The 16418-nt window shown below is 39.3% G+C and overlaps 1 protein-coding gene across 3 annotated transcripts in view; it reads left to right on the top strand.

The window, feature by feature from the left end:
- NR6A1 (nuclear receptor subfamily 6 group A member 1) overlaps positions 1 to 16418 on the top strand; it is a 232249-nt gene that overhangs the window by 146094 nt on the left and 69737 nt on the right. The window contains exon 1 of one of the 3 annotated variants that reach the window (XM_019816505.3): positions 11277 to 13128. The exons of the other annotated variants lie outside the window; for them this stretch is intronic. Within the exon in view, the coding sequence (XP_019672064.1) occupies positions 13113 to 13128 (16 nt within the window). The 5' untranslated portion in view covers positions 11277 to 13112. Of the gene's footprint in view, positions 1 to 11276; positions 13129 to 16418 lie in introns of those variants that run through there. 3 annotated transcript variants of the gene reach the window in all.

The following is a 16418-nucleotide window of genomic DNA, read 5'->3' as shown; positions in this document are numbered from 1 at the left end:
TAGTTTTGTTAACTATAGGCACTATGCTATACAGTAGATCTCTAGGATTTATTCATCTTGTATAACCAAAACTTTGTTTTTTGTGTTTTGTTTTTAATTTTTTTTAATTTTTTTTTCAACATTTATTTATTTTTGGGACAGAGAGAGACAGAGCATGAACGGGGGAGGAGCAGAGAGAGAGGGAGACACAGAATCGGAAACAGGCTCCAGGCTCTGAGCCATCAGCCCAGAGCCCGACGCGGGGCTCGAACTCACGGACCGCGAGATCGTGACCTGGCTGAAGTCGGACGCTTAACTGACTGCGCCACCCAGGCACCCCGTGTTTTTAATTTTTTTAATGTTTATTTATTTTTGAGAGAGAGAGAGAAAGATAGAACTTGAGCATGGGAAAGGCAGAGAGAGACGGAGACACAGAATCTGAAGCAGGCTCCAGGCTCTGAGCAGTCAGCACAGAGCCGGATGTGGGGCTTGGATTCATGAACCACGAGATCATCACCTGAGCTGAAGTCGGATGCTTAACTGACTAAGCCACCCAGGCTTCCCATTGTATAACTAAAACTTTGTATTTAACTAACACTTGTTTCCTTTTTTTTTTTTAAGTTTTTTATTTTATTTTTGAGAGAGAGCACGAGCAAGGGAGGTACAGAGAGAGAGGGGGACAAAGGATCCAAAGTAGGCTCTGCAGTGACAGCAGAGAGCCCAGTGCCGGGCTGAAACTCACGAACTGCAAGATCACGACCTGAGCTAAAGTCAGATGCTCAACCAACTGAGCCAACCAGGTGCCCCAATACTTGTTTCCTTTTAAATTATACCTGTCTCCCCACTTCCCCCTCCCCTGATACCCTCACAACAACCATTGCATGAGAGAGTGGTCTTAAATGGGTACTGTGTGGTACCTCTCCTACACTTACATCTGAGCCAGCATTCTGTGTCACAAATGGGCATGAGGACAAAGATGCCTATGAAGAACCTGACCCACTATGCTTGAGAATAAGGAAAATAATAGCTGTTGCTGGGCCTGTGATAGGTACTTAATAATGTGATAGGTATTTTTACATTCTCAACCAAAATGGCCTGATTCCAATTTTTTTTTTTTCTTTGTTAGGGGAAATGAGCATTAGGGAGATGAAGGAAATTTTCTGTTTCTTACTGTGGAACTTTGAACATGTTTAACTTCAAAGCCCACTTACCTTGTGGAAGGGGGAATGGGCTAAATGGGTAAGGGGCATTAAGGAATCCACTCTTGAAATCATTTCACTATATGCTAACAAATTTGGATGTAAATTAAAAAAGAAAAAAAAAAGCCCACTTAACTGCCTCTTTCTTCCTGAAGTAACTTTGAATGAATGCTAAACAACTGAATGGGGCAGGAGGGAGACACTTCCTGGTGGGACCCCAAGTAGCACTCTAACCTGAAATTCAGAAAAAGCAAGTTGTTTGGGGTCAACAGCACCTCTCCCCCCAACTTGCTATTGGTCTCTGTGAAATGTCCAGTTAAAGTAATCTTCGTGGGGCACCTGGGTGGATCGGTCAATTAAGCTTCTGACTCTTTCAGCTCAGGTCATGATCTCACCATTCATGAGATCGAGCCTTACATCAGGCTCTGCGCTGACAGTGGCACCTGCTTGGGATTCTCTCCCTCCTTCCCTCCCTCCCTCCCTCTCTCTCTCTCTCTCTCTCTCTCTCTCTCTGTCTCTGTCTCTCTCTGCCTCTTCCCTGCTTACATGCACGTTCTCTCTCTGAAAATAAACAAACTCTTTCTCTCTCTCTCAAAATAAGTAAATAAACTTAAGAAATAAAGCAACGTCCCCACCATAACCCCACAAAATGGCAAGGTTTTGTTTTCAACTCTTTAGCTTGCTTATGAATTACTTACCTCTCACTCTCCCACAGAATGGTCAGTATCCTAAACCAGCCGCCACCATCAGTCACGGTAACCATATGCTCAAGATGCTACCACATGGCCTCCACAGAGCAGTTTAGTGAGGAATAGCCCAGCATATGATATGGATGGACACTCATATACTTTTGGTATACTTTTTCTGGTAAATATTTTGGCAATACCAATATAATAGGTTTACGTAGGTAATCCTCTTCTGTCAGATATGTCCTAAGAAACTTATGTGAGTCAAAGATTAATGTGTAAAGTTTTTTTTGTTATAGATGTTTTTAAAATACTGAAAAATATGAAGCAGCTCAACTGTCCAGCAAAAAAACTACTGTTTAGGGGGGCCTGGGTGGCTTAGTCAGTTAAGTACCCAACTACAGCTCAAGTCATGATCTTGTTCTTCATGAGTTCAAGCCCCACATCAGGCTCTCTGCTGTCAGTGTGGAGCCCGTTTTGTCCCTCTTCTGGCCCTTTCCCTGCTCACATGTGCTCTTTTTCACTCTCAAAAATAAATAAACATTAAAAAAAAATTTTTTTTTAAGTATTTAAAATATGCAACACCCATTAATGGAAAACTTTGCTGCTGTTAAATATAATCTTTACAAATAATAATTATTAAGTATATTATAAATACATATATGTTATATTTAAGATTATATAATCTTTAAATCTTCAAGTATTTAATAACATCTGAGACTATAATATGCTGAGTGGAAAAAAAAACTCTATGTAATATATTTGAATTTTGTAAAAAAAAAATAACAATGAAAAGTACGTGTATGCAGAAACACAAAAGATATCAGGAAGTACACCAAAATATAATTACTGTTTCTTGTGGTTCTGTCTAGGTAGTGAGATTCAGAGTGGTTTGTTGCCTTTATATTTTTTTGTTTTTGTTTCGTTTTTGTAAAGTAAGCTCTATGCCCAACGTGGGGCTTGAACTCAACAACCCCCACATAGGGAGTCACATGTTCTACCAACTTGAGCCAACCATGTGCCCTTGCTTTCTTTTTTTATTTTTTTCTCTTATGAACATATGTTACTTTATGATAAGAAAAGAAACATTGTCCTAAATAATATTAACTATAAATTTATTGAAAATTTACTGTATGGCAACCATAGTGTTAAAACATTTTTCATATATCTCTTTTAAAAATTTTATTTTTAAGCAGTCTTCACACCCAACATGCAGCTTAAACTTACGACCCCAAGAAAAGTTTTATGCTCCGCCAACTGACCAGCCAGGCACATCAAGATTATCTCTTTTAGTTCTCAGAAACTCTGTGGAGTAGGTACTGTTAGCTTACTTTATAGATGAGGAAATTGAGACCAAATTTAGGCAATTTACCTTGTCACAAAGCTAGTAAAAGCAGATCCAAAATTTGAATCTTGATTTAACCCTAGGATTTGCTTGCTTACATTTTTTATTCTGTTTTCCTATTAAAAAAAATAGTCCTGTATGTGAGAGAATGGGGGTTGAGTTCCAGCTTTAGGATGTCGTAGAGCAGCATAGAAAGTATTGTCCCTTGTGCTGTAGTATGTTCCCCTTTACTCAACATGTTTAAAGGTCAAGTTGGCAAAAACCTGAGTTCCCAAGCCCTGGATTAGATCATAATTCAGCATTCATCAGAGAGGAAGATGAATGAATATACACAGAGATGCAGCAGGTAATAGGAAAATATTAGGGAGGCGATGCCCCTTTCCTCAACTTGCCAAGCAGTGATGGGTTGACCCTATTGATAGTAAAGATGCCCAAAGCCTTTGGAATTAGATAGGCTTCCAGTGGGAAAGTGAGGGCACAAACCTAATGGTCCTGGGGTTTCTAAATCCTTTCAGTGACATGTGAGCATAGTGTTGTGAGCATTGTGTTGTGTTGTTAAAGATAATTTTAGTTATTTTGATCTGTGTACTTATGTAATCAGTAACCCTGTGGAGTAACTCTTAATGGGTATGGAAACTGAGCTTAGAGAATTGACAGTGCCCTGCCCAAATTTACCAAAACTGTTATAAGTTGTATCCTTCGTATTTAATTTTGTCTAACTCCAAAGCATGTAATTTCAGTCTGGTTTTTATTTTAATTAGCTGTTTCAGTAGAATTATAGATTCTTGGGGAAGCTTAGGCTTCTCCCTCCCCTACCCAATTCATCAAACGTGAATCAAGTACCCATTTTGTGCAAGTTTCTGTGATAGGTACCAGGAATAGAGACATGAATCAGATCTTGTCCCTGTTCTTGTAATACTCATAGATCCACGGATAGGCAGGCATACAAAAAGATGAAATTGTAGAAATTAATAGGATTGGAACCTTTGGGGCAAGGAAGAATTGGAGAAGACTATAATGTCAGAATTAGCTGAGAATTAAATAATTCATAGAAACTAGCCAGGCAGAAGCAACAACATATGCAAAGGCATATTGCAGAAGCTGCAAATAGCACTGTTTGTTGAGGGTATTGGGAATATGAGAAGAGGGAATGGAGAGGTTGATGAGGAGCTTGATCATGAAGGTCCTTGTAATCTTGGGAAGGTGCTTTATTCTGAAAGCAATGACAGGTTTTCAAGGTTTTATTTGAGATCTAGAAAGCAGCCAGAGTAGAGAATGGATTGGGAGGGAATGGGTATGATGAGGCAGGGATGGAGAAAAGAGATGTAGAAAAAAAAAACAGGAACTAACAAGACACACCTATAATGAAGCTCTTTAAATAAACCAGATGAGAGATAATGGTGGTCAAGAATAGTACAATAGAGATGAAAAAATATATATGGATTTAGAAATATTTGTTTCACTTTATATTATTAGATGTATACATACATAGGAAATACATAAAATAATATGAGGGGTGCCTGGGTGACTCAGTCGGTTAAACAGCCGACTCTTGATTTTGGCTTAGGTCATGATTTTGTGGCTCATGATTTTGAGCCCCAAGTCAGACTCTGCGCTGACTGTGCAGAGCCTGTTTGGGATTCCCTATCTCCCTCGCTCTCTTCCCCTCCCCTTCTTGGCACGCGCACGTGCGCGCTCTCTCTCTCTAAATAAATAAATAAACTTAAAAAAAACAAAACACCTTTAAGGAGCGCCTGGGTGGCTCAGTCAGTTAAGCATCCGACTTCAGCTCAGGTCATGATCTCACGGTTTGTGGGTTTTGAGCCCCACATCGGGCTTTGTGCTGACAGCTAAGAGCCTGGAGCCTGCTTCAGATTCTGTGTCTCCCTCCCTCTGCCCTTTGCCTGCTCACACTCTGTCTCTCTCTCTGTCTCAAAAATAAATAAACATTAAAAAGAAAATCTTTAAATAAAGTATTGTAATGAACCCATGTACCCAGCCTCAGTAACTATCATCCAGTCTCTAATTCTGTCCCATGTGTACCCCCACCCACTTTCTCCCCTTCCATATTATTTTGAGTCATGTAATTTTTGTATCATGTAATTTCGTCCATTAACATTCTGGTATATACCTCTACAAGATATTTTTTATCTACAGATTTCTCCATCTTTTTCTTTCCTTCTAATTAGTTTAAGAGATTGAGTAATTTGTCTTGATGAGTTACCACAACCCAGAGTTTGCTAATTGCATTTTTGTGCTGTAGATGAATGTGTTCCTCTCTAGTTCTTTTTTTATTTTAGTTGTTGGATCTAGAGGCTTGATCATCTTCAGATCCAACTTTTTTGACAAGACTATTGTATGGGCGTGTTGAGTTCTTACACCAGAAGATATGTTACTGTCTTATTCTCTTATTTTAGCTGTTGATGGTCAATATCTAGGATCCATTATTTCAGAGTAATATTCTAATTCCAGTATTTTTTGTTCATATATTAATTGGAATGCTTCTATGAAAAGAAAATTATCCATTGCTGTTTATTATCCTGTGGTATATTTCACTTAGGAAAGGCAGGATAAATACATGATTCTTTCCCTTTATGTAAACGTTTTCAAAATGCTGTGTTGGTTCTCTAGCATTGTTCAATGGTGACAAAATTTGCTTAGAATCCTGAATAATTTATGGATTTAAGCATTTGTATTCCAGTTAATTGTAATTTTTTTAAAAAGAATACTCAGATTGCCCCACCTTTGGTTAGAGAGTGGCTGCTTTGGCAGCTTTTTGAGGGGATTGAAAAGACAGGAATGGTGACAGGTTGAATGTGGGTGAGGTCAAAGGGGAGAAAGGAGTCAAGGAAAGAGTCTTTTTGACTTGGGAGTTGAGGCTGTGCCCTGAAACAAGGAGCCCAGAAAGAGGAACAGGTTTTAAAGAGAGGACATGTTTGGACATGTCTGAGATGCTTACGATTGCTAGGTGGAAATGCCCAAGAGGCAGCTGGATATCAAGATGTAAGGCTCAGGAGAGTAATCCAAGACTCCAGGACCCAGGATAGGGCTCAATTGCTATGTGTAGTTGACTCAGGTTGGGATTATGTGTGTTATATTTTGATAAAAGTCAATCTCTTTGCGATCTGAAGCCAGGTTCTACCCCAAAGCAAGATTAGTAAGCCCCTGTTGCCTTCTCTTTTTGTTGTGCCTATCCTTAGTCAGGTTCAATCTCTAGTAGAGCAGAAAGGACAGGGTTGGTTGCAGGTAGAATTGCCACTTGGCTGGTTTACAACCGGTCCTGTTGGTTTTCAGATTTATTACACCCAATCCCTCAATTAGAGGAGAGCTCTGTGTATGGGTAGAATTTATTGGATTTGGAATTGAGGCTGAGTGAACTGGTTTTGGCTTTGCAGGAATGGCCTACTGTAACCTTTTTGTGAGTATTGGTATTCTTGAAAGATTTTCTCATCCTCTTCCGTGTTCCTGTTCTCTGAAGCAACCATTTTCCTTTCTTCCCTCCTCTAGTCAACAAATCTTTATTAAGCACCTGTTTTTTGTCAGGTACTGGGGATACATTGGTGAACAAGAATAAGGGGCACAGTTCCCTGCCTTCATATAGCTTGGAATCTAGTGGGAGATATATATGTTAATCAAAAGATCACTAGCAACATGTGACTCCACACTAATATAGGAACTCTGCAAATAGGACATATTGGTTAGAAATCTTATACAACCAGTGCTGAACCTTCATTTATTGGAAGATTACAAGTCATATAAAACAAAAGTCCTGACACATAAAGGACTCTGAAATGGAGTTCATCCAGGGGGAAAAGCTTCCTATGAAGTAAGGCGAAAGAGTTAGAAAATACGGAAATTAACACACCATTAAATTTAATAAGAGAACTGCACATACCCACCTCACAAAACACATACACCAAGAACCTTCCGATTGCCTTAGCATATTTTGAATGCCTACTATATGCTAAACCCAGGGCTGGACCCTGGGCTTACCAAGGCTTGACTCTTTGGGGGTGTATTCAGATTAATAAGGAAGATAGAATGGTAAAATAAAAATACTAAATGATATGTACTGTCATGGAATATTTTAGGAATCCCAGGCAGTATGGAAGAAGGGTGTGATTTGACTCTGTCTGATTTGAGGGCTGAGAGGATGGAGTCTTAGAATACCTCACAGTGGAGGTGATATTTAAATTGATTCCAGAAAGATGAGTAAGTGGTAGTGGAAACAATAAGGAAGTAGTGAGAAGAGTTGTTCCAGGCAAATGGAATAGTTTAGCATACTTGCACTACAAGTGATTCAGTATAGTTGGTGATGGATGCTTACAGAGTGGCGATAGATGAAGCTAGAGAAATCAGCAGGGGCTGGATTAGTAAAGGATGTGGACCTTTATTCTGCAGTGCCTGGAAGCCATTGATGGGCACAGTGACATTATGCTACAGTTATTGGTGGCTTGGGGGGGCGGGGCGGGGTATTTTACAGGCCTTTGCCCAGATTCCTCACTTACATATAACTTAATTACTTATTGGCAGAAACCTTTTGTATTATCTGATCCCCCCAACCCCCCTCTGGGTTAGGCAGATGGATGGATGGATGATGGAAAATGAAGCAACTTCAAAAAGTCAGGGCTGAAACCAGAGTCTGAAAACTATTGGGCTTCAAGTACTTTTCCTTTTTAGGGGCACCAAAGGAGAAAGGTTCTCTGTCTATTTGCTGTGTCCCTAAATCTTATTTTTACTACTTAAATATTTTTTTTTCTTTCATTTACACATGTGGCTTAATAATAGTTTGAGCTGTTGTAATATTCAGAGCCACAGTACTTATTTCCATTAATCTCTGGTCTGGTCTGCGTCTTAATTGTGAAGAAGATAAACAGGCAGGGGCGCATTATAGGATGAGTAAGTCTCATACTATAATCTGTTTTTAATTGTGATACTTTAAAATTTTACACACGGGCATCTGGATGGCTCAGTTGGTTGAGCGTCTGACTTTAGCCCAGGTCATGATCTCACAGTTCATGAGTTTGAGCCCCACATTGGGCTCACAGTTGTCAATACAGAGCCTGCTTTGGATTCTCTGTCCCCACCACCCCGCCCCTCCCCCGCTCATGCTTTCTCAAAAATAAATAAAGCATTTAAAAATAAATCAAAAAATTTTACACACAGAGTCTTGCCTGGAGAATTAAGGAGATTTTTTTTAAATGGAGGGATGGCTTACTCGTTCCAGATTCTTCAGTTTGTTGGTGGGAAACTGATCCAATTAAATACCATACCCATATTTAAATTGCCTTGTTTCAAAAATGTCTTTCCTTAGTTGATTTTTGCAAATTAGGATCCAAATAAGGTACATACATTGCATTGGGTTGTTATATATAAGGCAATTAAAAAAATTTTTTTTCTTTTAATTTTTATTTATTTTTGACAGAGAGAGAGAGAGAGAGAGAGAGAGCATGAGCAGGGGAGGGGCAGAGAGAGAGGGAGACACAGAATCCGAAGCAGGATCCAGGCTCTGAGCCGTGAGCACAGAGCCCGACGCGGGCTTGAACTCACAGACTGCAAGATCATGACCTGAGCCGAAGTCAGACACTCAACCAACTGAGCCACCCAGGCGCCCCTATATAAGGCCATTTTAAAATCACACCCTATAGTCTTTTCTTCCTTAAGCCAGTTACATTACTCTTCTGCATACAGATTTCATTCTGGATTTTTGTTTGTTTACTTTCTTTTTGAGTTTATTTATTTTGAGAGAGAGAGAAAGTGGGGGAGGGACAGAGGAGAGAGCAAGAATCCCAAGCAGACTCCATACCATCAGCACAGAGCCTGATGTGGGGCTCGATCCCACAACCCTGGGAATCATGACCTGAGCTGAAATAAAGAGTTGGACACTCAACCAGCTGAGCCACCCAGGTACCCCTCATTCCTGACTTGATAGCAAAGGCATTAAAAAGTCTTTTGGGATCTACCTGGCTCTACCCGTTCCTTCAAGTCCTGAAATATCTTTCCTGTCTGTCTGCTTACAGAACTACAAGGTTCAGCTCAAATGTAAGGCCCTCTCTGTGGCATCAGGCTCCAATCTAATGAATTATCCATTCTTTTTGTTTCCTTAACACTTAGTACCCACCTGTTACACTACTCATAACATCCTATTGTTGGTTATCTGTTTAGTATTTGTGCTACAAGTAGGTTAGTGTGGAGTGGTAGAAAATGAAGCTGGAGAAGTCAGCAGGTGGTGAGTACCTCTAGGGCAAGGATCACATAATATTAATTTGAGTCATCTCAGGCAGCCTGGTGCCTAGCTTATAGGAGATACTCAATGAATGTTTGTAGAATTGAATGAAAAACCCATTTCTAGAATATTTTTAGTTTCCAACTTTGAGGGGTGGTTTTTGTTTGTTTCTTGTTTCCTGAACTATGAATTCCCCTCTCCACTCCAGGAGAAAAGGCAAAACTGGAAATCATATCTAAGTATGTTCTTTGTTGTTCTTGTTCTATATTCAGGAGGTTTGCTTGTTAGTCTTAGGTAGTATGGATTTCACCTGGCTGTGTTTCATTATTCCTGTTCAGTTGAATTCAACTCTTTCCTTTGCCATAGGGAATGTTTGTATCAAAAGATCTGACAGATGACAACCTGAGACCTTGGGCTCTTGTTTTTTGTTGTTTGCAAGGTTAAAAAGGAATTTAAAATATTTTCTGCATACTTATTTTCTGAAATGGATAGAGGTTTTCTAACTAGTCCTCCTCCATCACAGTGGTCATATGGCTTTCGCTCTACATCAGACTTTCATTGAAACTTATTAAAGATAAGGCTGAAATAACTCCAGTGATTGGCCACTAGAATTGCTCTCTTTGTTTTACTTGAAGGACCAAGTATTACATCTTGATACCTCTCTTTAGCTTCAGATCTACAGTCTTCTCTGAAAGCTGCCATTTGAATAAACAGGAAATAATGTTGAATAGTAACATCCGAGAGGGTTTGTTTCTTTTATTCAAGATCTGTGGCATAATGGAAGAAATAAGGGACTAAGATACTTGGTTCTGGTCTTTGTTGGTCTGATGACTCTTGCCTCTTCCTTTCATTGGGCTTCAGTTTCCTCATTTATAAAATGAAAGTGGAACCAGTCTCTTGCAAGATTAACTAAGGTTCTGCCATTCACAATTTAGACGCGGCTTTTAAATTCTTAGATATGTAGTATGTAAATGGTTAGATGTAGAATTTTGTTCATCTACTTTTTTCTATATTACAAAGCTAGTATTAGTAAAAATGTTGCTGATGTCTTATTTTCTTTTTTCTCCTTCCCATTCATAAATTCTAGGGATCCTTTTAATCTCTTTAAATGATTTTTCTTACTTACAATGGTTTGTAACAATCTTACTGGGACCCTTAATTAAGATTTACAGTTTGTCTTTTGCATTCACATGGTAAATGAGATGTATGTTCATGTTCTCTTTCCCCTTCCTCCCTGTAGAACCTATAAAGGACTTTAGGGGCACCTGGGTGGCTCAGTCGGTTGAACATCCAACTTCGGCTCTGGTCATGATCTCATGGCTCATGGGTTTGAGCCCCGTGTCATGCTCTCTGCTGACAGCTCAGAGCTTGGAGCCTGCTTCAGATTCTGTGTCTCCATCTCTCCCTGCCCCCCCACCCCCCGCTGGTACTCTGTCTCTTTCTCTCAAAAATAAATAAACATTAAAACAATTAAAAAAACATTTTTTTTAAAGAACCTATAAAGGACTTAAAAAAAAAAAAACCTATAGGACTGAGGATATTGAAGAATATGACTCTGTATCCAAAGATTAAGATTAACTCGTCTTCTTAAACTATGTTAAAGATTTGTTCCTGGGGCGCCTGGGTGGCTCGGTCGGTTGAGCGTCTGACTTCGGCTCAGGTCATGATCTCATAGTCTGTGAGTTCGAGCCCCGCATCGGGCTCCGTGCTGACAGCTCAGAGCCTGGAGCCTATTTCAGATTCTGTGTCTCCCTCTCTCTCTGCCCCTCCCCCACTCATGCTCTGTCTCTGTCTCAAAAATAAATAAACGTTAAAAAAAAAAAAAAAGATTTGTTCCTGGGCTTATGAGTATATTAAGGATTATTGCTAAGCCTTACCCTTAAAAATCAAAGGCACTGCTTCACTCTTGATCCTGGGAGCCGGACTGATAACTTCCCATTTTGTCGTGTCTTCAAAGGTTGGTGCAGTGAAAGCAAAGATGCTTACTACCCCTCTCTTGTATGCAGGTGCTGAGTTTTAGATACACCTGTATCCTTCAGGGAGACAGCTGTCCTTTGAAGGAGTGTTCCCAATTGAATTGCTGGTACACTTTCCCCTTATTCAGCTTTCCCCCGTCATTCTTTTTATAGTCACTTTACTAAAATTATGAGAGCTGCGTTAAGTTCCACAGAGACTGAGAAGAAAATCTCTATTAATTTCCTATAAGACTGGGAGTGGGGAAACTGGTTGATGTGTTTCTGTTGGGGTGAGGTATGTGGTGGTAATAGCAGAACATTTATTTTTAGGCAGATAAATTATAACCTTTTTCTTCTCTAAATCATTGGTCACTTTTTCTTTAGGCCCTACTTTGTAAGATAACCCCAATGGTCTCTTTTAGTTGGAGAAGCCCTCTTAGTAACAGTAGTAGCAATATTTGCCCTTCTGTTATATGGCTGCCAAGTGACAGACTCCACTCCCACTCCAAGGAGGGTCTGGAACACTGCTATAAAATGTGCCTAGCCTTAAGTTATTCCCAAGGCTAGGCTAAGGAGAAAGGGAGATTTCATTGGATGCAACAATTTTGCATGGTTAAAAAGCATTTATCACTGGGAATCTGTCTGTCTTTAGATCATCCCACCTTCTTTGAGGAGCTTGCTCTGTTTTTGTTTCCTGCCATCTCAATGGATAGCTGAATGTTTGACATCATCTGTCATTAGCATATGGCTCAGATTTGCCAGCCTCTGTGGCTCTGTGGCAAGGTTTGAGCGCGTATATGCATAAACACACTCCCCTGTGTGTTACTAGTATGGTTCACCATCAGGGAGGCATAGCGTAAGATTGCTTAAGATCTTAGGAGTTTTAAGGAATGAAGCTTACTTTAAAGATTTAAGCTTTGGGCTGGGGGCAGGGAATGATATTTCTAACCTTTGTGCATTCTAAAAGGATTTTGCAGACCTAGTTCTCTTTCTCCACATTTTGACATGAATGTGTATAACTAGAGCATGGAAATTAAGGGCCAGAATTAAAGTGAACCCTGCAGATATCAGAGTTCCGTGTTTTAATTTTCTCAGAAGAATTTGCCTTGTCATTGTTTATTATAATGACAAAAAGCAGGGAATCCCAGTCTTACCCTCCCCCTTCAACCCAATACATGCATAACATGGAGTTTTTGTTTTGTGTTTTCCTTGTGCCAAATATTTCAACTTTCTAAAATTTCTAATCCAGAATATAGGAAAATATAGTATAGAATAGCTCTTGAAAGGAAAAGGAGAAAAAATGCCAGGTATTAGAACCCTTTTAAATTAAATGAAAACTAAGTCTTCTAAAAGGCTGCCTTTTAATTTTAAGATCACAGTTTAAAGAAGTCCAGAGGAGTATTTCCTATTAAATGTTCCACAGTACTTTTCAGAGAGACGTGCTAGGCAGTGTTGTTAACTAAAGAAAATAAGTCTATCAGTTCCACTTAGATAACCTTTGGTAATAAACGAACTCCATACACGTTGTGACCTTAGCGCCTGAACTTTCTAATCACATGACTGGCTTGTAAACTGACCTGTGAGGATGACTGTCGTAGTCCCAGCTAAGAGAGAGAAATTGGCCAAGTGTCGGAAGGGTGGTCATCAAGCTGGACTTGTCCCGTAATCTCTGTTTCTTCATGGCTGCGATAGAACTTCTCAACAGACTCCGAGAAGCATGAAATGGAGACATGGGAAGGTAAGGGAATTGACTGTTTAAGTTTGGGCCCAAATCTGAGGTTTAGAAATTTTCTTTGAAGGTTTAGAACAAATAGTACCCTTGAGGGAGGTGGGAGGCAGTCCAGTCCTTTTTTGTGTCTTGGCAAAATTCAGCCAATAAGTTTTCATATACATTGCAATTGGGTATAAATGTTTTGGAATGTAGAAGAGCGAGGGAGAAATATAGTAAATTAATTGTTGTGGTTGATGATTTTAAGAGAGCGGGGGGAAAAAAAAGAAAAAAACTGGATTTAAATTTTACAGTGACTTGAAAAAAATTGTAAACTTCACTTTTCATCACAATCCTTACATAAAGTTTACATTTTAAAAAATTGTTCTGCTTACCTCTTGACAGAATTTGTTTATATTTTAAATTCCTTAATCCAGTTCACCATCTGTAAAAGCCTTATTTAGTACTGTTAATTATAGATAGTATTGGGGTCATGAGGCTGTTGATAAGGTAGCCTCATTTCCTTTGGGGGAACTTAGATACTTTACGGTTTGGGGTATAAGACTAAGCCACTGCTAATTTCTTTTTAAGTAGGGTGTTTTTAAAATGGGTAAATTCATTATTCTCTCTCTCTCTCTCTCTCTCTCTCTCTCTCTCTCTCTCTCTGTTTCATTATAGCAACTAGTAAGTATTGCAATTTGTGTATTCAGAGATTGTCTCCTACTTGTGTGAAAAACCTCAGTGCCCCAAAACTTTATTATTTGGGCCAGAAAATTCATACACAGCTAAAGAAAAAGCTAGAAGATGACTCTTGGTATTAAAGATTTGCTCTGTTTGTTTGCTGTGTTTATAGAGTCTAAGAGTTTGCCAAAAGTTTGGTTTCTTGTAGGCAAGCTCTGTTGAGCTACAGCCAGAAGAGTTTCAGATTTGAGGTAGTTGGTAAATTTCTGGGATATTAACTAATGAAATAGATAGTCCTAGGAAAGCTTCCGAGCCCCTTGCAGCATGGCTAACATCTGCCACGGGCAGCTTTGCAGTTTCATTCTCACTCTGAAGATGGACAAACTGGGGAAGTGGGACCGACTTCCTCCCAAACAACATTATTCTTTATAGTAATACTCCCTCTGCGTTCTTTCCCAGCACCATATATGCCAGAATTATTACCTTTATTGGTTTTTAATGTATATTAGCGGAAACAACAAAATTTGTTGAAATTATCAGTTATATGCAAGACCTATTATTTTTCATTTTGAACAGCTTCCTCTTCTTCCCCCAATATTCACAGAAATTCCTTTAACCTGGGTATACTAGCTTTTCCAGAAAGGAGTCATTTAAGAAGTAAGATTTGCTGTGGATCCATTGGAATAGGAGTTTAAGTATAGGCAGAGATACCAGAGCTGTGGTTACGTAAGTTTGGAAAGGATAGCTCTGGAGGATTTGGATAGTTTTCCAGCCAGCTTGAATCTCTTAGTGTCATATAGTCCACAAGTTCTGAAAGAGAAAAAAGATTTGAAGAGAAAGTTCTCACTCAGTTCTAATTTAATTAAGTATTGAAACTTTGATTTTCTTGGCTGTTCAATGACAGAAAATAATTTATGGTACTAAAACAAGGACTTCTATAAAACAAGGAAGTGAATTTTAAAATTTCCACCTGAGTCTTCCATATAAAATTCTAGCAAAGCAAAATGAATTATCCCAGCTGAAGGAGATCTTTGGAAGCTTAAAAAGCAAAATCAGACTACTTACAAAAGAGTGCAGTGAAAATGCTACTGTAAAAAAGTGTTGCCTGGTTTTAGATATTGGGCCCTTGTCCATTTAAATTAACCTTTGTCACAGCTGGGCATACAAATGTTTTGTTTTAGTTCACAGAGGGTTAACTCTATTCAAGCTTTCACTGTGGCAGGCCTGATCTGTGGAGTCATACAATCTGGTCTTTCAGCCCTGCCAGTCGCTAGGCAGGAAGTCTTATTTCTTAAGCTATCTTTCAGAATGGGGGGTTGGGATTTGGAGAAAGGTGGGGGAAGGGCCTTGGAGCATCTGTAAGGATCAATAACAGAGAGTGAGCCGCAAGAGAGGCCATTGTGCACACTTCAAGATAGATGCAGCCCTTGTGCATGGCCCCTGCCTGGCAGGACAGACACCTAAAACCAAAACAATGCCACCAAATGAATTCCTTGTGAAAATCAGATTGCTCTTAAAGGAGAAAATACTTTAAAGAGTGCCCTTTTAATGTTGGGAATATTCTCATTCCTCAACTTGCTAGGATCAGGCAGTCCCCACTAGAAATAACTCCAAATTGATTTTTAAACGGCTTTTGTCCTCATGCTAATACTGTATTGAATTGGAGAGGGTGATCATTTTGGTCTTAGTCACATGCATCAGTGCATTGAGTAATCTTTTTTCTTTCTCTTTCTTTTTCTCCCCCCCCCCCCCCTTCTTCCTTCTTTCTTTTTTATTCTAATGTTTGCTTTACCATACTGGCGTTGGAGGCACCATTAAGGGAATGAAAAAAAACAAAATTTGGTTAGGATTTGAGTAACACATGTGTGAAATCCCTCCCCTGGCAGCTGGTATTGGCTCTTGAAACTTCATCTGAACTAAACAGATGCTCTTAGTGTGTTATTTTGAGATCATTTAAACCAGACTCATAGCCAAGAAATCTTCAAAAATCATAGGTCTTATTTTAAAATGCATTGAAGTCATGATATCATGCCACCTTTTACAAATATCATATGGGTATTGATTGAACAGAGATGCCTGAGCTTGGAAAAGTGAGCAGTTCCACCAATGAAATTATGATTTTAAAAGCACAACCAAGTATGTTGTAATTTTACTCCCGTCCAGATTTTCATCTTTTGAATTCTTCTTTCCTAAGCCCACCTATAACATTCCTGTTTTACTGTATCCTTTTTTCAGAGGACTAAGGCAGTGGTTCAGTAGGTGCTTTTATGATGCAAATTCTTTATGGCTGTTGGAAAGAGTAATGGAGTCATTGCCGCCTCTCCACTAAACCCCCAAAGTATTGGTGACAACTGATGGTAACAGCTGTGGAAAATGGAATCATAAAGAGACTCTAATATCCTTCTCCCCATTTGAAATCTTTCAGGAATAAATGCATAAACCAACTTAAGGTCCATAATGTGACTTGCAGATACACTATGGAATAGGGTGGGGAGAAAGACCTGCAGTTGAAATGAGCCCCAAGTGTAATTTTATGCTTCTTGAGTTGAGACCTGACATATTCACCTGGACAGTTTTGAGACTTGAGAAAATACATAGACGCTTAACAAGATCATCTGGATATTTTTAACCCATCCCTC

This window comes from Felis catus, chromosome D4 (assembly GCF_018350175.1).
Source record: "Felis catus isolate Fca126 chromosome D4, F.catus_Fca126_mat1.0, whole genome shotgun sequence".
NCBI lineage: Eukaryota > Metazoa > Chordata > Mammalia > Carnivora > Felidae > Felis > Felis catus.
Note: the sequence above shows the minus strand (reverse complement) of the source record. Positions and strands in the feature narration are given on the sequence as shown.